This window comes from Phacochoerus africanus, chromosome 16, assembly GCF_016906955.1.
Source record: "Phacochoerus africanus isolate WHEZ1 chromosome 16, ROS_Pafr_v1, whole genome shotgun sequence".
Classification (NCBI taxonomy): domain Eukaryota; kingdom Metazoa; phylum Chordata; class Mammalia; order Artiodactyla; family Suidae; genus Phacochoerus; species Phacochoerus africanus.
Window position 1 is genome coordinate 55,332,697 of NC_062559.1, and position 24,985 is coordinate 55,357,681.

Genomic DNA, 24,985 nt, shown 5'->3' on the forward strand with positions numbered 1-24,985 from the left:
AGTTCCTGTCGTGGCATAGTGGAAACGAACCCAACTAGCATCCATGAGGTTGTGGGTTTGATCCCTGACCTCACGCAGTGGGTTAAGGATCCAGCCTTGCCATGAGCTGTGGTGTAGGTCCCAGATGTGGCTCGGATTCCACGTTGCTTTGGCTGTGGCGTAGGCTGGCAGCTGTAGCTCCAGTTCAGCCCCTAGCCTGAGAACCTCCATATGCCAAGGGTGCAGCCCTAAAAAGCAAAAAAAAAAAAGAAAGAAAGGAAAGAAAGAATGCCATTTGTAGCAACAATGGATGGACCTAGAGATTATCATATTAAGAAAAGTAAATCAGACAGAAAGACAAACATCATATGATACCACTTACATGTGGAATCTAAAAAAAGGGTGCAGGTGAACTTATTTTCAGAACAGAAACAGACTCATAGACTTTGGGAACAAACGTATGGTTACCAAAGGGAACAGGCGGGAGGTAGGGGAGGCGTGGACCGGGGCTTTGGGATTGGCACATGCACACTGTGGTGTGTGGAATGACTGGCCAATGGGGCCCTGCTGTGTAACCCAGAGAACTCTACCCAATACTCCGTGATAATCAATGTGTGAAAAGAGGTGAGAAAGAGTGGATGTGTGGCTGAATACCTGAATCACTGTGTTGCACAGCAGAAGTGATCACATTGTAAACCAGCTACACTCCAGTAAAACTTTTAAGCAAGTAAAAAACAAAAAAAAGGGGTTTTATTGGAGAAATTCCTATAATAAGCCGTAATGGAAAAGATATGAAGGAAATGTATGTATGTATAACTGAATCTCTTTGCTGTGCACCAGAAATTAACACAGCATCGTACGTCAACATACTTCAGTTAAAAGAATTTTTCTTTACATCATGATTTTTATTTTGGTTTTTGTTTTGTCCTTTTAATGAATTTGGCTGGTGGGAAGGCGTTTTAGGAGTGTGAATTAAATAGAACAGAACTAATAAAAAGGCACATAACAGGTAAGAAAAATACCGTTTCATCAGGGACTTCGAGTCCATGAAGTAGGTAATTCGGGGAAATCTTAGGTCTCCACGCTTTGTACACATCTGTGAACAAAGCTGTATTTTACTGTTTTCATTTGCAGAAACACCGTATCTTGGGCTCATGCATCTAAACTGATGGACATTTGACTTTTGATGTGATATATATTCCTAAAGCTTTACATGCTTGTTTGTTTTTAATAGAGTTGCGTGAAGATAAATCAGATAAGCCTGGATGAAAGCGGAGAGTACATGGGCGTGTGTTCCGAGGACGGCAAGGTACGGGGCCGGGTGAGATGCTCCCATCGGGAGCAGTGGTCCAGCCCCGAGAACGGGGATGAGCTCCGCTCACTGGATACCTGCACTAGAGCTTAATTACGCTTTTGGGGTATTGGACTTGCTCCCGATTGCTCATAATTAAAGTAAAATATATTTTGCGCAAATGTGCCTTAGGAAAAGTAATTACAAGAATGTCAATAATGTAACGAGTATTAAGCTGATTAACAGCTGTGGCAGGGGGACGTGTCACCTTAATCATTACTGCCATGCCACTTAGACTTCAGCGACTAGTCTGCAGTTCCTGCAAGACAGTGCTTGAATGCCTTGCTGCCATAAATCTACAAAATTGGATTTTGTGGGCATGATTTCTGTGGGCCGGTGGTTTTCATTTTCACACACCCGTTATGAATGTTTCTCTTGAATTATAGAATCTTTTGATAAGCAATCATAGTTTATCAGAAGAATAAAGTGTCCTACAATGGTCACATTAAATAAATGTAAAATCAATATATGTACAGTTTTCTAAAAACCTGGCCCCCACTTCCTCGACCAAGGACAATACATCATTTGCACAGCGTATAACTAACAGTTATCAGTGCTTCTTGCTGATGTTGAGCTGTGACATTTAGTGGTTGTGGTGATTGATTTTCCACTTACAAGAATGTCTTTTTTGTTTTCTAGTCGATGCAAGTCTTTTCTAATGTTGGTTTGCAAATAAAATTCTCATGCACAGTGTATTTAAGCTCCTCTTCTAAAATAACAGTTTAGGACGAGAGAGCATTGCGAATCATTACAGAACCTTTACATATTCTTGACTGAATAGAGCAGATTTCCTAATCTAATTGTATGTTTTTTTGCGTGATCTAAACTCAGCGGGCCATGAGGATGAGTAAATTAAAAACAGCGTACTCATTGTGAAAGATTTAGACCCATTTAATCTGTTACCGAAAGAAAAATGAAGTCCTCTTGACATACAAGAATGCGTCCCTATGTATCTGAGCCTGATGTTTCCCAAAGAGTCTTTTGAAATAGTAATTGGAACACTCGTGCTTTTCAGAAAGCACTGTCAAATTTTACAGTGCTTTCTGAAATTCCGAGATGAGCCAGACTGTCAGAGAGAAGAGAGCAGTTGGTATGTGCAGAAATTGAGAATTATCCAAACTGTTGGAACATTTCGTGTTTATAGAGAAAGAGCAATTTCATTTTTGTTTTTCCAGGAGGCGGGGAGGAATTCCTTCTGGGCTAATGCCAATTTAATTGAACTAATTTGTTGAAGGAGAATATTGGTTTTGAACTAAAAAAGAGCTTTTACCAAGATAGTGCTTTGAAGAATTCTCAGAAGATGTCCTGTGATGGCTCAGCAAGTTAAGAACCCGACACGGTATCCATGAGGATGCAGATTCAATCCCGGGCCTTGCTCAGTGGGTTCAGGAGCTGATGTTGCCGCAAGCTGTTGCATAGGTCACAGATGCAGCTCAGATCCCGCATTGCTCTGTCGGTAGCTTAGGCCTCAGCTGCAGTTCCAGTTGACCACTAGCCTCGGAAATTTCACATGCCAGGAGTGGGGCAGGGTATAAAAAGGAAAAAAAAAAATTAACTAAAAAAAAGAATTCTCAGAACTTTAAATTTTAAAGACTTATTATTTGATGTTACGAAGTGCAATATTTTAACTACTATGCCTGCTGAATGATGAGATGGCCGTCAGTCCATCTCCTGGTACACCTCTCAGCAAATACCTCTATTCTATTTTAGTCAAATTTATAACTTCCTCATTTTCTTGTAGACCCATGATGCATTTTAAAAAACGATTTTCTCATATATTTTATCAGCATTGCTAGAATTGAAAACAAATGTTTCAGGGCACATATTTATGCAAGCTAGCCCTTTCCACGGATTCGTCAGGATGGTAAAAATTGAGCTAATACAGAATGACCTGGTAAAGAGTTTGATGGTGATAACAAAGATTAACACAAAGATCAGGTTCAGAAATCTAGATCAGACGCATCTTTAGATGACTGCTGTGACTTTTCTTTCCTCAGCGCATTTTTAATTCTTCAATGATCTTTCTTTTCTAGGTAAATAATGACCCTCTCTTTCAGTGATAACCTATATTTGTATTCAGTTTTAAAGTCATAATTCTAGCAGTTGTTTAGAAAGTACCCTGTTTATTCATTTCTAATCTTTTTATTCCATGGCTTCTCTAAACTTGAGTTCCAAATTTTGAAATATACTCACATGTATGGTGTGCATGTGCATGTGTGCCTGTGTGTGTGTCTAGTTTCAGTTTACTGGCACACATTTTTAGGTAACTTTCAGGAGAAATACAAGGCTTATTTTCTGATTTCATGCCTATGTTGCCTTCATACATAAACGGGAATCAATTGAGTGTAGATAGAATTCTGGGTTGAAATATTTTCTCGCAAAATCCTGGAGACTGCGCTCTCTTTGTCTGACCTTTATTTTCACAGACATGTCAGAGGCTAGCCTACGTTTGTTCTTTCGCAAAACCTTTTTAATTTTTTTTCTCTCCTGCCTTGGAGCTCAGACTAATAATAATAACGACAACAGAAACGGCAGCAACGCACAGCCGTTGTAATTCAGTTTGCTAAGTTAATGTCTTGTTCGAGTCTATTTTCATTCATTTTTGTCTGGAAGAGAGTAAGTCCTTTTGATCCATATGCTGAAGTATTGTTTTCATTTCAGGAAAGTGGACCTCAGTCCTGATTTTGATTATTGCTGCTGTTCCACGTGTTTTCATTTCTTCAAAGAGACGCAATAACACTTGGGCTGGAGGCGGTATCGCGCAGAGGCCAAGAGCGCGGCTCTGCCCTGTGCCTGCCTGGGCGGCTCCGCCTCTGCTCTGCGGGGCTGGGGTTGTCGCCTTGAGCCCCGGCCCCTCCCCTTCCTCAGCGGGGCCGGGCACGCGGGCCTGGACTGGGCGGGGAGGTTGCAGAGCTGGTGCCCAGTGTGCAGCCAGCTCCCAGGCCATTCGGTTCTGTGGCTGACCTCGCACTTAGCCATTGCCTGGCCTCTTCCGCTCCCACTTTGTTGCACCTAAACTGTTGACGGTGCACGGGCGAAGGGATAAGCCCTGTTCACCCTTCTTCTCTTTCAAAAATAGGTTGTAGGAAAAATGGGTCGTGTCGTGGCACCCCCCCCCCCGCTGCACGTGTGCTTTTTGCTTTCTTGTGATTTTTGTCCTCTCCTTTCTCTGTGGCAGGAAGAGTGTCTCTCGTCTTGTCCCTTTGCTGATTTGCTTTTCTTCCAGTGTCACTTTTGCTCTCTGGAGAAGAGTTTCATTATCATTCTTATTATTTTGCTTTTTAGGGCCACACCTGTGGCACATGGAGGTTCCCAGGCCAGGGGTCGAATCGGAGCTGTAGCTGCCACCCTACACCACAGCCACAGCAGTGCAGGATCTGAGCCACATCTGCAACCTACACTGCAGCTCCTGGTGATGCCGGATCCTTAACCCACTGAGCAAGGCCAGGGATGGAACCCACATCCTTATGGTTACTGGTCAGGTTCATTACTGCTGAGCCACAATAGGAACTCCCAGAGTTTTATTTTTTGCATTTTTAATTTTTCTGAAATCTCTCTCTCCCAGCTCGTCTTCATATCAGCCTGATAGATGTTTAATTCTTAAAAACAAAGTTACAACTTTTTTTCTTTTTTTTCTTTTTAGGCCACACCTGCATCATATGGAAGTTCCCAGGCTAGGCATTGAATCGGAGCCGCGGGCTGCAGGCCACAGCCACAGTCAAGGCTAGATCCAAGCCACATCTGTAACCTCACTGCTGCTTGCGGCCAATGCTGGATCCTTAAGCCACTGCGAGAGGCCAGGGATCAAACCCTCGTCCTCATGGATCCTAGTCAGATTCATTACTACTGAGCCCTGTTGGGAACTCCTGATATTGACCATTTTAGTAGATAACTTTTCCAGAAAGTTTTTTCCTTGCCCAACCGAAGCAGTAACATCACACCTTTGAGAAGATGTTAGTGAAAAGCGGGAAATACACTCTCCGATTGGAATCTCAGCCCAGAGATTGAGCTGTGTCTCCCGCAGTTTTAACCAAGGCTTTCCCATTGGTTAAAATTGAATCAAATTACAGCGAAAAAAATTTAGACCTAAGAGGAACTAAGGTTCCTAGTTGGAAGTTGACCATAGTGTGAGTGAAAAAATATGATCCACCTGAAAAATTATACCTCATTTGACCCCAGCAGAAAGTTTAATTTGTCTAGGGTGGAGTGTGGCCATTAGCATCCAGGGCTCTTAACCATGCATTTAAGTAAAGCACGTGGAAACCTTCAGGGGTCCAAGTTCTTGGTGGGAGTGAAACAAGACCCTGCTGGCAGTGACATTGTCAGAGTAAGCAGAAGCGGCTTTTACGTGCGGAGATTGTGGACTTCCTGGAGTAGTGTGAGTTTACAGCGATGTAACCTTGGGAAGCTGACGGCTCGTTGATCGACTCCGTGGAGAGTCGGGTGATCCAGTCCCTGTCGGTCTTTGGCCCCGTGTTCTCGGCTTCCTTGGGATCATCCGGTAAATCTCCGAATGCAGCGCTTTCCCTTGGAGCGTGTCAGCCGCGGTTCTGTAAGAAGTTCAGCGTATCCTCTGCTCATACGTTTATGTAAAAGCAGTAATGTGATGCCCTCTGAACTGTGGGAGGCAGGGTGGTCGTGGGGCCTGGGTGCACTTGCCATGTCAGGAATACAGTTTAACAGCCTGCCTCAGGGTGAACCAGATGCCCTCTGTGTTACACTGTACCGTGTGCTGCTTGGCACAAGGATGTGAAAACAGCAGTCACAAGACAAATGGAATGGTCTGAAGATTTTATAGTTTAAAGAAAGGATTTATCTCCAAAAATTATGTCATAGCATGAGCCCATTTTCCTCTTGGAACTTGCAAGATGAACCACTCAACCACTTACTAAGATTAAAACAAGAAGAAATCAGAAGTCTGGGGAGTTTCATGTCTGTTTTTAAAATTAAATTTGTAATTAAAACCTCTCTCACTTAGAGCCATTAGACCCGATGGCTTCACAGGTGAAGTCTTACAAAACCTAGACAGAAATTAAGACCACTCTTCTGGAGACTGGAAAAAAGCGTGAGACCTCACAAGTCGGGGGGAATAGTTCTCCGTGTCCCTAGCAGCTATTTCCAAGGGTTCGAGAGCTCCTGGAATTCGTAGGCTGTGCTGGTGAGAGTGTAATTGATCAGAACAACCTCGTGAAAGAGTTTGGCTTTCTGGTAGAGACACAAACAAATGCATAGCCTGTGACTCGACAGTTCCATTCCTGCGTACACCTCCTTCAGAGCTGGGCGTGTCCAGGTAGCAGAGGACTTGTAAAGAGTGTCGCTGCAGCCTTGTTCGTAATAGCCTCAATCAGGAAACAGGCCAAATGATCCGGGAAGATGGATACAAACTGCAGTGAAATACCATGAAATACTATGTGGCAGTGACAGAGAACCAGTTATCACGGTTCTTAACAGTGAGGATAGATGCCAGCAAGAAAACGGCTAGTGAAAGAAGCCAGGGAAAGCGTTTGCGATTCTGCTTACATAGAGTCCAAACACAGCGCAGTCCAAACACCGGCACAGCTTACCTGTGGTGACAGATTTCCGAGGGCGGCTCGTTGGTGAGGCTGCACGTGGACGGGACGAGGCGCAAAGATGCGTCTTCAGTCTCCGTCGTGACCTGGGTGGCCGTCGCAGGGATGGGTTCCTGTCATAAAAATCTGTCAAGCTCTAAATCTATACCTTCCCTTGTCTTTATTATTCAGCTGAACATGTATATTATTCCATTTAAAAAATAAAGCGTTGAGGGAAAAGATTAAACTCCTTTGAGGGAGGCGCTGGTAATTAGAAATGTGAATCTTACATGCCTGTCTTCTCAGCAGATTCAGGAAAAGATTGCAAATGGAGTGCCGCTCAGCTCACCTGATCTCTCGCTGCTGCTTTGACCTGCATGGTCCCTTTTCTGTCAGGGGAAGGAATAAATAACTCCTTTTAGAAACAGCCTATGGGAAGTTGATAAGAGTATGAATAACTTGCTCATGTCTATTTCATTTTTAAAGTCAGCGTCCATTTGATAAAACATTTGTGGTGTGCAGAGGGAACTCTGTGCATGAGATGCCTGCATGAACTTAATTGCAGTGGCGTATTCTCACCCTGATGGAATTGGGTGCATTGAATATTTAATGGGATCACAAGGGCCAGCGATGACTCCGTGGTCGTCTTTTTTTGTTGAGAGTGTGTTTCTCACCGAGTCCGCAGCCTTCTCTGTTACTGTCACGGTGAACTCACAGGATCCATGTGTTTTTTAGGTTCAGGTGTTTGGACTGTATTCTGGAGAAGAATTTCATGAGACTTTCGACTGTCCCATTAAAGTAAGTATCCAGTTCGTTTTAATTTTTTGAAGGAGTTTCTCAACAAAGACAATAAGATGGCAATACTTTGAGCCCTACCAGTCTCGCGTTAAATTTGCCAGTAGGCGTCTGTGCATCCCTTTCAATGTGCAGATACTGTTTGATGCTAGAAGGGGCACAGGGCGTATATGACGTGGCTGTGGTCTCAGTCTGTCCTCAGGAATCTCTTGTCGTAGTAGGTGAGGATCACACACACACACACACACACACACACACACACACACGGAGTCTGTGATTAAAGACCCAAAGAGGTAAAAATAGTATTAAGGAGTCTAAAGCTGTGGAAAGTTACTTATAGCCGTTCTTGGTTAGTGATGACTTCACAGGTGAAGTGATTGACTGACTGTAATGAATGGACAGGATGGGCGGATGGAGAAAAGCTGACTTTGCACGTGTGGAGAGCAGTGTGATAGAGACGAGAGGCCGGGACGCTCACATTGTGTTGAGGAAGTGGCGCACAGGCCAGTGTAGATGGTGCATAAAATACGGACGGGGCAGAAGAGCTGGGCAGGCAGCTTGAGGCTGGCTTTGTATTCAGGCTAAGGAATTTGGACTCCGTCTGGTAGATAAGTAGAAGTTATTGAACGTTGAAGAGCAAGGAAGTGGCGTACACGGAGCTAAGCCTAAGGAAGACTAATAGGGCAGCTGCACACAGTATGGACGGGCGGGCTGACAGACGTGAGGCGGGAGGACCAGTTTCAGGTAACAGTGGTGGTGGTTGCGTGGCTATTACGGCCGCCGTTAAAGAAGAGGCCATTCTTTTTGTGTGTGTTTATTCAGACGCTTATTGATCGCCAGGTAAAGGAGAGATAGGATCTGATGTGTATTTAGGAAGCCAGCCCTGCCAGAACGGAGGAGGATTTGAGCAGGAGAGTGGCTGGGCACGGGAGACAATGCAGCAGGTTAACGCTGAACCCTGGGCCGGGTGTTACAGGAGCTCAGTGAAGAGAGCAGTGGCCGGTATTCACGTGGAGCCGAAGGAATGAATTGAAAAGGCCTGGAGGAGGCAGACGTAATAAGCCTGAGGGATGGCTCGGCCGAGCGTGATGAAAGATCGGGGAGCTGAGGGTGCATCCAGGCTCTTGCTTAGGCGGTGGTGTGTGGGGCGCCCTCGGTTGCGGTGGGGGTTGGTTTGAGGAAGGACGTGGCCGCTTAGGTCTTGAGTCTGGATAACTGCGGCACATCCGCTGGAAATGCTGTGGGGTTTTGAATACGTGAACGGGGAGCTCAGCGTGGAGATGGGCCCTAAAACCACCAACTTGCTGACGGTGGCGGCGTGAGATGCAATTGCTTTAAAGCTGGGACCCAGCCACAGAGGGAGCAGAGAGGGCTGCTGGTGACATTCTCGGAACTGATGTAAAGATTCAGGAAGCGGGACTGGGCGGTCAGCGAGGAATCCAAGAACGAGGTGCGGCTGGGAGGAGGTCTGGAAGAGGGGTGTCCGGGAGGCCAGAGGAGAGGGCGTTTCCAGAAAGAAGGTGTGGGTAGCACGTGAAAGGGGCTCCCCGATCCCGTGAGGTGAGGGCTGCAGCGGGGCGCTTTGTTGGGAACTGGGGCCCACAGCACCTTCACGAGAGCAGCCTGAGAGCAGGAGGCTCAGCACGTATCGGGGAGTCACAGGAAGCTGAAGAAGTGGAAACAAGCAGTGTAGACCCTTCTCAGAAAATCAGGTCACGAGGGCGGGAGGTGCACCTGCTCGATGCAGGGAGGGCCGGGGTTCCGGGGGATTTCTGCCCACCGTGTCTCGGTGGGTGGTAACAAGTCAGCAGAGGGGGACAGGTTGAAAAGAAGAGAAAGGGAGCACGTCCCGAGGGGCGGCGCTAAGGGCTGGGATCCACCGCGTGGGGAGGGGAGAGGCCTTGGATCGAGCCGTGAGACAAGTGTTGCTCGGTTGGGCCGCAAGGGAGCCGCCATCCAGGGCAGGGAGCCTGGCATCTGTGCTGGCTCCCGGGCGGAGAGGAGGAAGGGTCGGTCCTGCGGTTGAGGCGCACGGCACCTGGCAGAGCTGTGCTGTCTAGGGCTGTGCGGTGCGAGAGAACGAAAGGGCTCTCGTGAGAAGGTGTAAGTGTGCAACAGTAGCCTGCGTAAATGATGCCATTAGGGTCTGGGATGGATTAGCCAAGTGGTTTGGTTTTTTGGGTTTTTGGCTGCGCCCGTGGCGAGCGCAAGTTCCCAGGCCAGGGACGGAGCCCGAGCCGCAGCCGTGAGGATGCTGCGTCACAGAACATGGGGGTTAGAAGGGGGCAGGCTGACAGGTCTGGAAGGGGACCCCGGAGACGGACTGGCGTTGAGCGCAGCCACAGACCTGCCGCAGGCCCCCGGCAGGCGAGCGGTGACGGGGGCTGGAGCAGCCCGCGCCGGGACCGGCCGGAGATTGGGGAGGAGGCGTGAGGACCGGGGCCCAGAGGTGCGGGGGAGGCCCTGGGCACTGCGCCCGCGGCTCTTGGTCCCGCAGCTCCGGGGTCTGTCCTGTGACAGGGTCCACGGGTCACTTTGTCAGCTGCCGGCGAGGCTGCCTTGCCAGCCCCTTTCTGCTCTGGGCGCCGCCACTGGACGGCATCTGGACCAGCAGATGGTCGAGTCCCCTCGCTGGGTTTCTTCTGTGAAGGGCATTCGGTTCCAGCCACTGGTGACATCTCGCTGCCGTGATTGACCTCTTTGCTCTCTCCAAAGAGGGGCGCCCCTGCCGAGGGTCCCCCTCACAGAAGCCAGAACTGCTCCCTCTCATCTTTTAGTTTGGACCCGGCTTCTTGCAGACGGCCTTTCACACCAGAGCCAGACTCCTCCTCGGTTGGTGCAAAGCATGGCCTGAGCGGGTCCCTTCTGAAGTGGGTCAGGAGTAGGCGGTGCTGCTGCTCGCGGCCCAGCGGTCGCGGTGCCTCCTGACCCGCCTCCTGTCTGTGTTTCCTTGTAGATCATCGCCGTGCATCCACATTTCCTGAGATCCAGCTGCAAGCAGTTCGTGACCGGCGGCAAGAAGGTAAACACTGCGTGTTGACCCTCGGATGCAACCTTGGAGGGGATGCTTTTGGCTCTTAAATTAACCCTTGGAGGTCCCGTGGTAGCGCAGTGGTAATAAACCCAACTAGTATGCACGAGGATGTGGGTTCAGTCCCTGGCCTCACTCAGTGGGTTAAGGATCCGGTGTTGCTGTGACTGTGGTGCAGGCCAGCGGCTGCAGCTCCAATTCAACCCCTACCTGGGAACTTCCATTTGCTGTGGGTGCAGCTCTAAAAATCCAAAAAAAAAAAACCCCAAAATTTATCCTTCAGATTTTAAATGTCTGACCCTTCCTTAGGAGAAAATCTAAGACAGCACAGTGTGGTGAAATTGGAGCCCTGTCCTCTGTTGGGGGAGGGTGGCCCCAGGGCCCCTCCCTACGGCGGCCTCTGGAGTAGGTACAGGGCAGACTCGGGACGTTCCTCAGACTGCCATCTAGGCTTTGGAATGGTGTCCCTTCCACAGAAAAAGGGAGCATTTGAAAATAACAAAAGAGCGGTTAAACCAGTGGTTTTTCCCCCTCGTAGAAAATCTCTTGCAAGACTTGATAAAGTTTTAGAACAATTTTGGCTATTTTTTACTGGCATGGTCCGCGCATATTTTATTGTCTTAGTGCTATTTAAAAAATAAGAGAGTAAAATAATGCTTCTGTTCATTTACATGTTTGCAGATAGAGTAAATTTTAAAATGAAAGAATCTGGGGAGTTCCCGTCGTGGCGCAGTGGTTAACGAATCCATGAGGTTGCGGGGTTCGATCCCTGCCCTTGCTTAGCGGGTTAACGATCCGGTGTTGCCGTGAGCTGTGGTGTAGGTCGCAGACGCGGCTGGGATCCCGCGTTGCTGTGGCTCTGGCGTAGGCCAGTGGCTGCGGCTCCGATTCGACCCCTAGCCTGGGAACCTCCATATGCCGCGGGAGCGGCCCAAGAAATGGCAAAAAGACAAAAAAATAAAAAGTAAAAAATAAATAAATAAAATGAAAGAATCTGTTTATAGAACAAGTGGATTTTTTTTGTTTTTATTCGCTGATGTTTTTTAGAACCATTTTTTTAACAAACGCTGTCACGGCGCTGGAACTCTGAATGTTCTTTCACATTCGGTCAGGAGGAGGCTGTCTGGTTATTTCTGTAGCAGGTGCAGCTATGGAATGGCTGCTTTGCGGTTCAGCTACCAAATGGTTTTGAAGTTTTAGGATAGCTGTCTGTTGTTTTTTTCCCTTGGCCCGCTGTTTCCATGGATGATGGGGCAGGAACGCCTCCTGGTCCGCCTCGGCCGACGTGTGCCAAGCACTGGTTTGAGTTCAGTGTAACGGTTGGTCGAGTGGCGGGTCCTGTAGATCCCAGTTCCTTCCCCAGCAGGGAGCCAAGACGGCACCATGGCTAAGAACCAGCTCCTTCCCTCCTCTCCCCACGGTTCTTTGTTATCCTTGGGCTCTAGAATCGTTAGCTTCATATAAAAATGTCTCGGGTTAATCAGTGGGAATTAAGGATTTAAACTAATATATCTTGGGCCTGCAGCTGATTCATTACTGAAGAAAAAAAAGCAAAAAAAAAAATCTCCCTTACTTGTCTTTGTTGAAAACAGTATCTTTAAAATTCTTCTTGTTCAAGTATTTCTTTACTAAACACTTCTCTAGTTAGGAAATTTTAAAGAGATACAGCATACATTACTTAGGTGTAATTTAAACTCATGCATTTTTTATTTAAAAATGGGGATAAAAAATGCTGGGTCACTGGGTTTCGTTTGATTTTTCAGGGGCCTAAAGCAAGAAACTTTCCTTATCTCACAGTTTCAGAGATTAAAGACTGGCTTTCCTGTATGGTTCTGGCTCAGGGTCTCTCAAGAGATTTCAGTCTAGATTTTGACCAGGGCTGTGCTCATCTGAAGGCTTGACTGGGGCTGGAGGATCTGCTTCTGAAATGTCTGCTGCCCTTCTTAAAAGCAAGGCCTCGTAAAAGTGTTGCCAACGTAAAATATTGATAAATCACTTTGGTTTAAGTATTGTCCTCATGCGGGGTGGCATTTTGAGCTCCCCCTTCACGGTTGCGGAAGTTAGAGCTCGCGCAGTTGTCTGCTGTGTTCCGCGGGTGCTGGTGCAAGAGAGCGCGTTAGAGGTAGTGTGGTGGTGATGCCCGTGGACGCGAACTTTGGTGGGATTTTTCTGTGCTGGGTTGTGTTCTCATAGTGAGCTTATTGGTGGTGGTTGGTACTTTCCTTTCCACCATGAGGGCACCTGCAGCCTCGTCCAGTTTGCTGCGGTAGTTGGTCGCCCTGCAGATGCCCGGGTAACTGCGTCGTTTAATCGCACGTTCTTCATCCTCCTGCTTAGCACTGGACGTCCTTCACGGACGTCGGTAGGAAGGACCTTGCGAATGCAGCTGTCTGGGGCCGGAGCTCATTGAGCAGACTCGGGTCCATACAGTTGTATGGACAGCAGTGTAGGTCCAGGATCCAGGCGCCGGCAGGGTCACAGGAGAGGAAGTTGGAATTTATGCAAAGATGTACATCGTGGTAAGCAGTGAAATGAGAGGAATTGGCTGAAAGCTGAAGAAGCGAGAGCAGCAGAGACTTGCTTTGCCTCTTTGGTCGTCCCTGAGGCCTGGTGAGTGTGTCCGCGTTCGGTGGTTCTAAGAGGGACTGTCGCTTTCCTGCTTTTTCCTGCTCCCTCTCCAGACGTGCAGGTGTAGACGTTTCTTCCCAAGCACGAAAAAGATGTTCAATGACATGTGTACAAAGTAAAAACAGTTCAGGCCGTCTGGTGAAGAACCTTTAAAAAATGGTACTGTTAAGTTAGAATTTCTGGATTACAATAATTGAAAGACGAAAAGACGCCACACCAAAGGGTTAGTGTCAGCTATAAAGGGCCTGAGGATCTCGGGCTGGGTAAAAGTAGATGTGCGGTATTTTGAAGTGAAGAATCCACATGTTAAGGTAAGTGATGCCAAGTCATTTCTTTCTAGATGTTTTAACTGCTCTATCGATGTGTGGTTTGCGTGCCACAGGGCACAGTTGAAAGGGTGCAGTTCCGTGGTTTCTCGGGCGTTACCACCCCCTGCCGCCGGCACGGTCATCTAGGTTTAGAGCATTTTCGTCACCCCAGTGCGGAAACCTCGTGCCGGTCGCAGTCACCTCCTGTCCCTCCCCTGCTTCCAGCGCCAAGGAACCACTAATGTATCGCTTTTCTCCGTGGGTTTGCCTGATGGGGCTATTTCATTAAGCCCTGGTCAGTTCATGTAAATGGAATCACACACCAAGTGGGGGCCTTTGTTTCTGGCTCCTTTCCTTGGCTTTCCAGGTGCTGCCGTGTTGTGGCATGTCTTGGTTCTTCATGCCTTTTATGGCGGAATTATATTTCACTGTGTGGATGTAACTTATTTAGCATTTATCAGCTGATGGGCATTTGGGCCGCTTCCGCCTTTGACCATTATGAATAATGCTGTCGTGAACATGCATGTCTAACGTTTTATGCAGCCATGTATTTTCATTCCTCAGGTGTGGAATGGTTGGATCATGTGGTAACTCTGTGTTAAACACTTTGCAGAGCTGTCACACTGTTTTCCAAAGTGCCTGCACCATCAGACATTGCCCCGGCAGTGTGGGAGGGTTTCACTTTCTCCGCATTCTCACTCACACTCATTTTTGTTTTAAAATTTTATTTTATTTTATTATTTTATGGCTGCACCCAGGGCATATGGAAGTTCCCAGGCTACGGGTAGAATCAGAGCTACAGCTGCCTGCCTACACACAGCCACAGCAATGCCAGATCCACGCTGCATCTGGGACCTACACCACAGCTCACGGCAGTGCTGGATCCTTAACCCACTGATTGGGGCCAGGGATTGAACCCATGTCCTCATGGATCCTAGTCGGGTTTGTTGCCTTGAGCCACGAGGGAAGCTCCCAGCCCACACTCATTTTTATCTGTCTTTTTGATTGTAGCCATCTGGCGAGTGGGAAGTGGTGTCTCATTTTTATTTTGACTTGCATTTTCCTAATGACTAATGATATTGAGCATCTTTTCATGTGCTTATTGGCTATTTGCCGGTCTTCTTTGGTGAACTATCTATTCAAATTCTTTGGCCATTTTAAAGAAAAAAGTTACTATAGTTGATTTACGTTGTCGGTTTCTGTCAATTTCTGCTGCACAGGCAAGTGACCCAGTTACAGATCCAGGGGCCGGTTCTTTCTCATGTCATCTTCCGTCAGGCCCATCACAAGCGACTGGATAGAGTCCCTGTGCTGCGCAGTAGGACCGCATTGCTTAGCCATCCTAAATGGAATAGTTTGCCCCTACTCACCCCAGACTTCTTTGCGCATTCTTTGATTGGGTTCTTTGTCTTTATGACGCAGTTGTGAAATTGTTGTATGTATTCTGGATTCACGTCCCTTTTCAATGTGTGATTTGCAAATACTTGCTCCTCGCCCATGAGTTGTCTTTTTACTTCATTGATGGTGTCATTTGAAGTACAAAAATCTTTAATTTTGCTGGAAGGCCATTTATGTATTAGTGTGTTCTTTTTTCCTTTGATGCTTGTGCTTTTGGTATTGGATCTGTGACGTCATCGCCAGATCCAGGGATGAAGATTTAAGCTTATGTTTTCTTCCGAGAGTTTTCTAGTTTTAACCTTCAAAATTCAGCTCTCAATCCACGTTGAGTTAATTTTTGTGCATGGCGTATGGGTGGGTCTCAAGTCATCCTTTTGCACGTGGATATCCAGTTGTCCCAGTGCCATTTGTGGAAAAGACTGTTCTTTTGCCATTGTCTTGGGCCCTTTGTCAAAAATCAGTTAACTGTAAATGTTGGGATTTATTTCTAGACTTTCAGTTCTGTTGATCTGTGTATCTGTCCTTGTACCCCATGTAGGTTTAGAGCCACTAATTTTGCTACAGTTACTTATGGGATGACCAACAGATTAACTCTTTGGAAGATATTCTGATTATTTTGAGTTCTTTCCCTTTAAAAGCCATCATAATTTCTCCTGCTTAACGTAGAGGTTTAAGAAACACTGGTATATAAGTGTGCCTTCTTCAGGGATTTGTAACATACAGGCTATTGACTGATTTCTCTGGATTCATGAAAGTTTATTATATAAATAAGTCTTTTATGAGTGGTAAAAAAGTAGTGTTTATTCACTAAACTATAGTGATTTCTTTGTGTAGCGTTAAATTGGAGATTTCCGGTATGGGCACCAGCCTGATGTCTTCTGAAAAACTCTCCAGAGAGAGTTCTTCCTTCGCTCTGTGTATGGTATGCACCTTCAGAGATCACTTGCGCTGTACGAGTTTGGCACTAGGGTGTTCTCTCTTTTAAAATAGATTTGTTCAGTTGAAGATATTTCAGGAAATATTTCTGATTTTATTAAAGAATGCAACTTTGATTTTAAAAACTAAGAAAAAGGCTTTTGGAAGGTAACGTAAAGAAAGAGATACTATTGTGAGAACAAAATAATGCCATTTGCAGCAACATGGATGCAACTAGAGATTCTCATCCTAAGTGAAGTCAGAAAGAGAAAGACAGAAACCATATGATATCACTCATATGTGGAATCTAAAATGTGGCACAAATGAATCTATCTACAAAACAGAAACAGACTTAGGGACACAGAGTTGACCTGTGGTTGCCAAGTGGGAGGGGGAGGGAGTGGGTTGGAGGGGCAGTTTGGGGTTAGCAGATGCAAACTATTACATTTAGAATGGAGACGACATGAGGTCCTGCCAGGCAGCACAGGGAACCATACATACCCAGTCTCTCGTGAGAGAACATGATGGAAGACAGGATGAGAAAAAGAGTGTGTGTGTGTGTGTGTGTGTGTGTGTGTGTGTGCGCGCGCGCGACTGGGTCACTGTGCAGCAGAAACTGGCACAACGCTGTAAATCAACTACACTATAATGTTTTTTAATATTAAGAAAGATGCTATTGTGAAAAGACTCTTCTTTTTTAAGGCATTAGAAAATTTTTAAGATGAACTACTTTTTAAAAAATTTCTTGAAACAGAATTATGGCATTTTATTCCTTTGAAAAAATGAGAAAAACAAAGACTGCATTGCCCCAATCACAACTCCGATCATTCCAACCGCAGTTTTCAACCAGCACCATCCACTAAGCAGAACAGGTGTGTAGAGTCCACCATCTAGCAAATGGTGATAACCTGGCAATAATCATATGCTGCAAGACTTCTCTGTTTAGAGTAGATAGCAGATCATATGGGGGGGGGGGGGCAAAGACAAATACCCTATACTGAGAGGTTATGACTTCCTGCCTTCAAGAAATAATTTTATCTTCAATAAAAAAGGAAAAATTGGGGGCATTCCTGGTGTGGCTCAGCAGGTTATGAGCCCCACTAGTATCCGTGAAGATGCAGGTTCGATCCCTGGCCTTGCTCAGTGGGTTAAGGATCCAGCATTGCCGTGAGCTGTGGTGTAGGTCTCAGATACGGCTCAGATCTGTTGTTGCTGTGACTGAGGCAGAGGCCAGCGGCTGCAGCTCCAATTCAGCCCCTAGCCTGGGAACGTCCATATCCACAGCTGTGTCCCTAAGAAGAAACAGAAAAAATTGGAGCAAGGACTAGCCAGAGGAAGGTGTGATGTGGGAAAAAGGCATCCTTAACCCTGAAGAACACTGATCTTCCCCAGACTGACAGCTGAACGCATCTTGGAATTATATGCCAGCTTCTGTAAGCAGTGATGAAAACAGCACAGCAGCTGCGGAAATGAACTAGGAAAGATGGATGTCCTGCAATGAGATAGATATTCGTGATGTTATTTCATAATACTTGGCAGAGATGTCTGCTTTAATATTTTAGTTGATTTGATTGTATTAGAAAATTTTGATTCCTGGAAAAACATTTTTTAAGTAATCAGAACAGTGCCACAAAACAGCATTGTAGCAGAAAAAACCTGAAACTGGAATTTGACACATTTATTTCCTTTTTAAGGTTCCAGCTTCTCAGGTCTTTCAAGAGAGCCCCTTATCCACCTGGGACCAGGAAGAGGAGGCTATAGTTCTGTCTGGCATAAACTTTTATTTTAGCTTTTCAAGGTAACTTCTTAGTAGTTGAATGCCATGGCTGGATTCATGGACTCTACGACTTGACACATGAGCATAGAAAGCTTATTCTAAATTCTGTTTTGTTTCCATGTTGAAAAAGAAAGGAAAAGAAAGAGCACATCTCTTAAGAATGCCATTGGAGAGAGCTTTCAAACACGTGAATCGATGGATTTTTTTTTTTTTTTTAACTGCAACCTCCTTGTGTAGCAAGAATTCTAATGTGTGAGCATAGCAATTAGGTATCTTCCTTAGAAATAAGTCTGCCAAGCAGATCTTGTCTGGGTTGTTTTTCTTTTTTGAACTGCTCACCTTCCTCTGTCAGCAGGGGAACTTGAGCTCCTTGTGGCCTTTACCTTTGAACTTGAAATACACGTCATAATAACTGGTTCTCCTCCTTTGACAAATTATTTGTCACGATGCTCTTTGCATCAGAGTTCACTTCTAGAAACGAGGCAGTCAGCTGTTTGGCATTGTGGTGGGCTAGAATGAGGGGACCCGGCTGCAGGGACAGCTTGCTTTGTAAGCAGGAAAATGTCAGTCAGCAAACGAGGCAGGGACCTGCGTGCGTGAAATGAGGAAAGCGCTTCACTGTTCAGGGCTGAAGGCTTGTGGCCAGTTTTGCTCGGAGGACCGAGATAGTAGCATCAACTAGCTTCTCAGTTGCCAACAATGATCAGCAAACAGTGCATTGCATTTGGAATTCTTTTTGGAAGAAATGCAGCAGAGCAGCTTTTTATAATAATGCAAATCTTTTTAGAATCCAGGCAGCCTGGTACTGCACTGAAATATAGAGGTGCTTCCTTATGTGTCTGCTTATCTCCTGGTCAGATGGAAATGGGTTCTCAGGGTTAAAAAGGTTTGACATCCGTTACCCCACATGGTCTGCTGACCAACCGGTGGATCTTGACAATAATAATTCTCCAATAAGAACAAGAATAATAATGCTTGATTTCAGGCAGCTTTTCTACATGCAGATTTTTCTCAGACGTTACTCCCCAGGCAACCACCAAGTTTATGTCCTCGCAGTTGCATGTAGAACCATTGTGAACAAACCCCTCGTTTCTACTAGCCACACTGGTGTAAGTTGTGGTCCCATTCCTAGAAATTCATCTCATGCTGTAAACACACCAAAGTTGATTCAAAACCACCAACTAATAGTAAGTAACACAACGTCACTTTTCCCAGTGTTTGTGAGGCACGTAAAACCAAGTTGTAAAAGAGCCGTGAGATAAAACTGCACTTGGGTGCAGTTTCCTCTATGTACCGGCCCAGTTGAAGCCAAAAATAGAAATCATTTTCAGTCTCAAAAACAGCCATTGCACATTGCTTTCAAAGTGAATTTCATTGCCTCAAACATTGTTTTGTTTTTTTTTTTTTTCTCACGTGAGTAGGTAGACCTCCCGGCATCCTCGAGATGGATCCATGGCCAAGCGCATTCGCTTCGCTCACTCCCCCTTGTTTCACAGCCATTAAACACCTGTTGAGAACAGAAGCCTTTTTTCTTTAATGAGTTCAGCTAATACTTCCATATTGTTTGCAGCTTCCCTCTGGATTCTGACGTTCTGCTTACCATCTGCCGTCTTGGAGCAATCAAACCGTCCTTGGCTCCTTGCTGAAATATCTTCCTCTGCATGTTGAGAGAGCTGTGATTGTTCCTAAGTATTTGAAGTAGCTGCTGTCTGTACAAGAATCGTTGTTTGCTTTCGAGGTTCCCATCCTGCTTTCCTGTAGCCTTGAATACCAGTAAACTCCGCTTAGCACTCGGGAGTGCTCTCCCTCCTCCCCCCCTCAGATAAGGCTGTGTAGCACAGGGAGCTATATGCAATACCCTGCAATGACCAATAATGGAAAAGAATCTAAAAAGAATTTATCTCCCTCCCTCCCTCCCTCTCTATCTAGCTCAATCACTTTGCTGTATACCGGAAGCTAATACAACCTTGCATATCAACTATACCACAATAAAAAAAAATAAAAATTTTAAAAGATAAGGCTGTATAGCTAACTGTCATTAACTTTGAGAAGCTTTTCCTCCCTTTTCTTTTTTTAAGATAAGGCTCTCTGTTGCAAGGGGGTCAGCGTTGCGGCAGTTATAAGTTGGCGTCACCAGTAGAGACTGAATCACGGTTATTTCACAGGACTGTTTGGCTTGAACAGTTTTGTCTCTTGAACACACCTTGGTAAGAGGGTCCACATCAGCTGGTGCTGTGAGCACGTAGGATCTGAATTTCGGGAACGGTGGTGTGTTTCCAAGAGCGGAGAGGCGAGACACTGCCTGGACAGCAGTTAGTCTGCAAGAGCACTCGTCAGGACGGTGATTTGGTAGGAAAACGCATTTCCCACCTTCTTTGAGGGAAAGAACACGTGTGTGTCTGTGTCACCGTGGGGTCATTTTGCCGTCCTTTGTCTTTATGCACCTGGGGCTTCATCCCTGCCATCATTTGCTTGTTTCCTTTCCGCGTTCTTACTCGTTTTCCAGCCAATATTCCTCTGATGTTTGTGACAGTATAAATTTGAACAAACTCAGCATCTAGTGGGGGTGAGTTAGTCTTGTCCGTGCCCTGGAGCCAGAGATCTCCAGGAACACACCCGTGGCGCATGAGGAGGAGGGGGTGTTAGAAAGAGGGCATTGCGGGATTTGGGCTGATGAGAGGTGGTAGGAGAGGGTTCAGGGAAGCAGGGCTTGGCTCTAGATCGGATGCTCTCAGGAAGCAAGAATAACCCCATCACCAGGTATCAGCATACACCTTATCTAGAGGGAGGAAGGACCAAAGCAAAGCGAAGACGGTGAGGATGCAGCCGAGGACGCAGCCGTCTCTCGTGCTAGTCAGGACAGGGAAGTGTTGGGTCATTTCTGCGGCTTGGAAAACATTCGAACTTAGGCTGTGTCCAGATGTGATTCTGGAGTGGCCTCATGGCATGGTCGGGGGCCTTGTCTGATGTCGGCGTTGTGTGAAATTATTTATATTCACCCAGAGAACGCTATGGCCCAGCTACGAATGCCAGGCCAGCTCCTGCCTGCCAGCTTTGCTCTGATGTGACAGATAAAATGCCCAGCATTTTCTAGATGGCTTCTATCAAGAAACTTTATGAAAATATATGTACAGTCTGATTTTATTCCTTTGGTAGAAATATAATCATGTATAATGTGACAGTATTCAGGGAAAGCTGTGTGTACCGAGTGACCAGCAATATCAGTAATATTGACACATACTCATATCTGGGCAGGATCATTTGCATCCTTTCTGACCTTCATTGGCTTTTATTCTCTGCTTTTTGGGGGCAGAAAACATGCCTTTCCTAATAATAAAAGGCAATAATAAAAGAATGTACAAAGCCATCTCAACTATTTTGGTTCCCTTTTCAACTCCGCATCTTAAAGCATATGAAATTCCCCACCTTATTGAAGTCTAATCTTAGCTCAGATGTTCTTCAGTGGTTACATTGTATTCCATCTTGTGGGTCAATTTCATTTTCCTAATCATTCTCATATTACTGCTTGTATCCGGTTTTCGGTCACCATAAATCATACTGTAATGAAGCCAGAAATCTTTGGGCATGGACTTTTATCTTGCTTCCTGAATGTTTTCCTAGCACCGATTCTCCGGATTGGACACCTAGGTCAAAGACGATGATGATTTTTAGGCTCAGGACACATACTGCCAAGGAAAGTTGCACTCCAGAAAACACACGGATTTGCACCAGCTGCGCTCGAAGGCCCATTTCGCGGTATCGATTTGCCAATCTGATATACAGCGAAAGAGATTCCATTGTTCTATTTTGTAACTTCTTTGAATTATTAGTGATTTTGAGTGTTTTTCTTTACTAGTCACTTATATCTCTTCTTTTGTGATTTCTCTGTGTTCTTTGCTCGGGGCAGCTTTTAATATTACCGTAGAAGCCAGGACAATGATGACTGTCCATTTGATATTTATTGTCAGTTTGAGCACAAATTATTGCTGCTTCCTGAATAGCCTGCAGCCTTTTCTCCAATTTTGGAGAAATCTGGAATAATTATTCTTGTTCTAAGGAGGCATGTATTATATTGGAGTCATAATGAGACTTTCGGGTAGATGCCGAACTGCGTAAAAAGCGGACAAAGACGTACTGCTCCCGCGATGCAAGTCCGCCCCCAGACCTCTGTCCTGCGCCTCCTCCTCAAAGACTAGGCGAGATGCCCAGTTAAAAGCAGTTCATCTGACTTGGTTTCTTCTGCCGCGTCCTGATTTTTAGTTGTTCCTCCTCTGCTTTACTTTGCGTCGAGTCAGGTGCTTGCTCGAATCCACAAACCTGCGCGTTCGGGTGCCCCTTTCTGTTCTTCAAGGCTTAGCCGCTTGGTATTTCTCCTTCATAGCCTCACTGTGCAGAGACCTCCCCACGGTCGTCTGTGACTGAGGTCGTGTGTAGTTAAAATGAGAGCGATTGGCTCATCTCACAGAACATCCGTTCAGGGTTAATCACCCAATGGATGGCTTTTGTGTTTGCTCTGCTCTGATGGGGAAGGGGTCCAGCCTTGAACCCAGACGCACTGTGCCAGGCCGGGGATCGAACCCTCATCCCAGTGCTCTGGGGACGCCGCTGATCCTGTTATGCCACAGTGGGAACTCCTAAAATTTTATTCCTAATCTCCTCCTACCTTGGATTGAAAATCCTTCCGTGACAAGCCTCCGGCCCCTCGTTCCCCTTGCCCTCTGTGTCTTTTACTGAGGCAGTCTTACCTGGCACATTCTAACTTGCTGGGCTTTGCTTTTCTTTCTTTCTCTATTTTATGATCTCAAGCTCCAGCATCCTCTCTGACCAAGCATTTTGTCTTTTCTCCAAGCCCTTCGGTCCTTCCTGATGGAACACCCTTGCCTGTAGTCTTAGACCCCAGCCTCAGAGCTGACAGTGTTGCTAGTGTTTAGGAAGACTGAAGGACTTGAGTGATTTATATACTTGAAGGATCCCAAGATGATGGAAAAGGGGCCCATCACGCTCCCTTGCCTCCATCAGGGAAGAATGGGTGATGGGTAATGATGGGTGTTATGCTCCCAGAATCGGCAGCTTTATTGCAGCCCGATAGGAATCCCACCCCGTGAGTGGGAGATTGTGGGATGTGTGTCCTCCCCACTCTGTGCTGTAGGAAAGTACTGGATAGATTTATCAGCACAGAACATGGGAGAATAAAGTATATTGCTGAGGATGCGAGGGCTCCTATTGAAATATAAGTACCGAGAGTGCTGACTGCCAGAATGCGGATTTATGGGAAATCAAGCCCTAACATACTTTCTCCAACAAAAAATAGACCTCTTGGAAACAGTGTTTTCTTATGGAGCTTCAGTTCCTCCCATTGAGCTTAAATTGCTGTCAGTATTTGTGATAATGACAATTCAGTATGACAGGATGCGGAAGATGAACCAAATAAATTAACCAGCTGCTTTGAAAAGTGGTCCCCGCAGTGGCTTCCCCTAAAATGCTTTGTAGAACATTCACACTCAGTAGGTCTCTAGGAGGTTTGATGGCCGGAAGAAAGCAAAGGATTTTATTAAACGTCAGTGAAATATCAGTGTTGTGGTAGTTACATTAGCATAGAATGTTTGTGAGAAAAGCAGCTTCTCTGGTCTTCAATCACCAAAGCAGAACTTCCCTGGGCATTGCTGCCAGACGGCGTGTCTCTGCCTGCAATTCCCATGGATTAGGATAAAAGAAATCCTCATCGCTCCCGTCTGAGACCGTGTGTCCTGCAGAATGTCACCCATCCGATCCTCATGTACCACGCCGTTGCCTTTGGAGAACTTTTGGAGGCCAGTGATGGGAAGAATTCCTTAACTAGTAGCTGAGACTTACAGCTCTATGCTGTGTGTGAATAGGGCTCAGGAGCAAAGAAGGAAGTTGGATGGGGGGGGACGATGGAGAGAAGTGCTTCCAGGGCCAGGCAGGTCATGTGGAGGCTGGAGAGGCAGGCCAGGTGGAGGATGACCGGAAGTGGGCACTGTGGCCGTTGAAGAGCCTTGTGCTCGGGGACAGATCCGTTCCAGGGCTCACTGCTCAGGCCAAGGAGAGGCCAGGAAGCATCCCTGACATCGGGGAGCCTCCGTTTCCTAAACCAAACAGGGAAGGACTCACCTTCAGAGGACTTTGCAAAGTTTTGCCAAGTTGGGCACAGATCATATCCTCTGGCCTTGAGCAAAGGGAGGGAGGCCACCATTTGAGGACAAGGACATGGCGTCAGTATAAATGAGCCATTCCTCGGCGTGCAACGAATGAACTGGATGACTCAGTCTCGGGGCTCCCTCCTTTAGGTCTGTGAGATGAGGGCAGATTCCAGTGTGTCAAAAATACTTCACGGCCAGAGTTCCTGTCGTGGCTCAGCGGCTAACAAATCCGACTAGCATCCATGAGGTCTCGGGTTCGATGCCCGGCCTTGCTCAGCGGGTTAAGGATCCAGCGTTGCCGTGAGCTGTGGTGTAGGTTGCAGACGCGGCTCGGATCCCGCGTTGCTGTGGCTCTGGCGTAGGCCGGTGGCTACAGCTCCGATTCGACCCCTAGCCTGGGAACTTCCATATGCCATGGGAGCGGCCCAAGAAATAGCAACAACAACAACAACAAAAGACAAAAAAGACAAAAAAAAAAAAAAAAGCTTCACAGCCATTTCTTCCTAAAGCTGGGCTGAGTGATGGATGGGGAATCGCACAGGATGCCAGCAGCAAGTGAGAATCACGGGAACCCTGTGTGGAATTGTAATGGAAAAGAGCTCACCTCGAGTCTGCGGATAACGGAGGCAGGAAGGCGCTGTAGACTTGGGAAAGCCGCCTCCGGGTCTGATGTTGGTTTCTCCTGGTGTCTGGCAAAGTGCACGTAAGATCTGGTTTCATCCTCTGAGGGATGTGCAGTCCATCGGGGAGAGGAGAAGTAAATACGTGGATTTCAGCGAACTCCGTATGACAGGTGCTCATGGTGCCATGACCCGGAGCCAGGCTGCCCCCAACATGAGTGTAAAACCAGGAAATTAGGCGGAAATTATTTCACTTACAAAACAATTCCCTGAAGTGACAGTCTTCTCTCATACATTTCAGGCTATTTCTTTCCAGATCATTTCTTATTTTTCAAGTATAAAGTGCTGAAACGACCGCTGTTTGAAAAACACGAGAGAATAATGCAAATTGTGTCCGAAATTGTAATGGAATCAGTTAAAATTTGCTTCATCCCCAGAAGCTAGGTATTAACCGCCCCCTGCTTCTGTTTTGG

General features: G+C 46.3%; 1 protein-coding gene across 3 annotated transcripts in view; it reads left to right on the forward strand.

The window, feature by feature from the left end:
* The window catches only part of VPS41 (VPS41 subunit of HOPS complex), a 165,496-nt gene that overhangs the window by 69,453 nt on the left and 71,058 nt on the right, over positions 1-24,985 (forward strand). For all 3 annotated transcript variants that reach the window (XM_047763542.1, XM_047763541.1, XM_047763540.1), the window contains 3 exons: positions 1,214-1,288; positions 7,615-7,677; positions 10,631-10,696. In XM_047763542.1, coding sequence (XP_047619498.1) covers positions 1,214-1,288; positions 7,615-7,677; positions 10,631-10,696 — 204 coding nt within the window. The remainder of the gene's footprint in view (positions 1-1,213; positions 1,289-7,614; positions 7,678-10,630; positions 10,697-24,985) is intronic.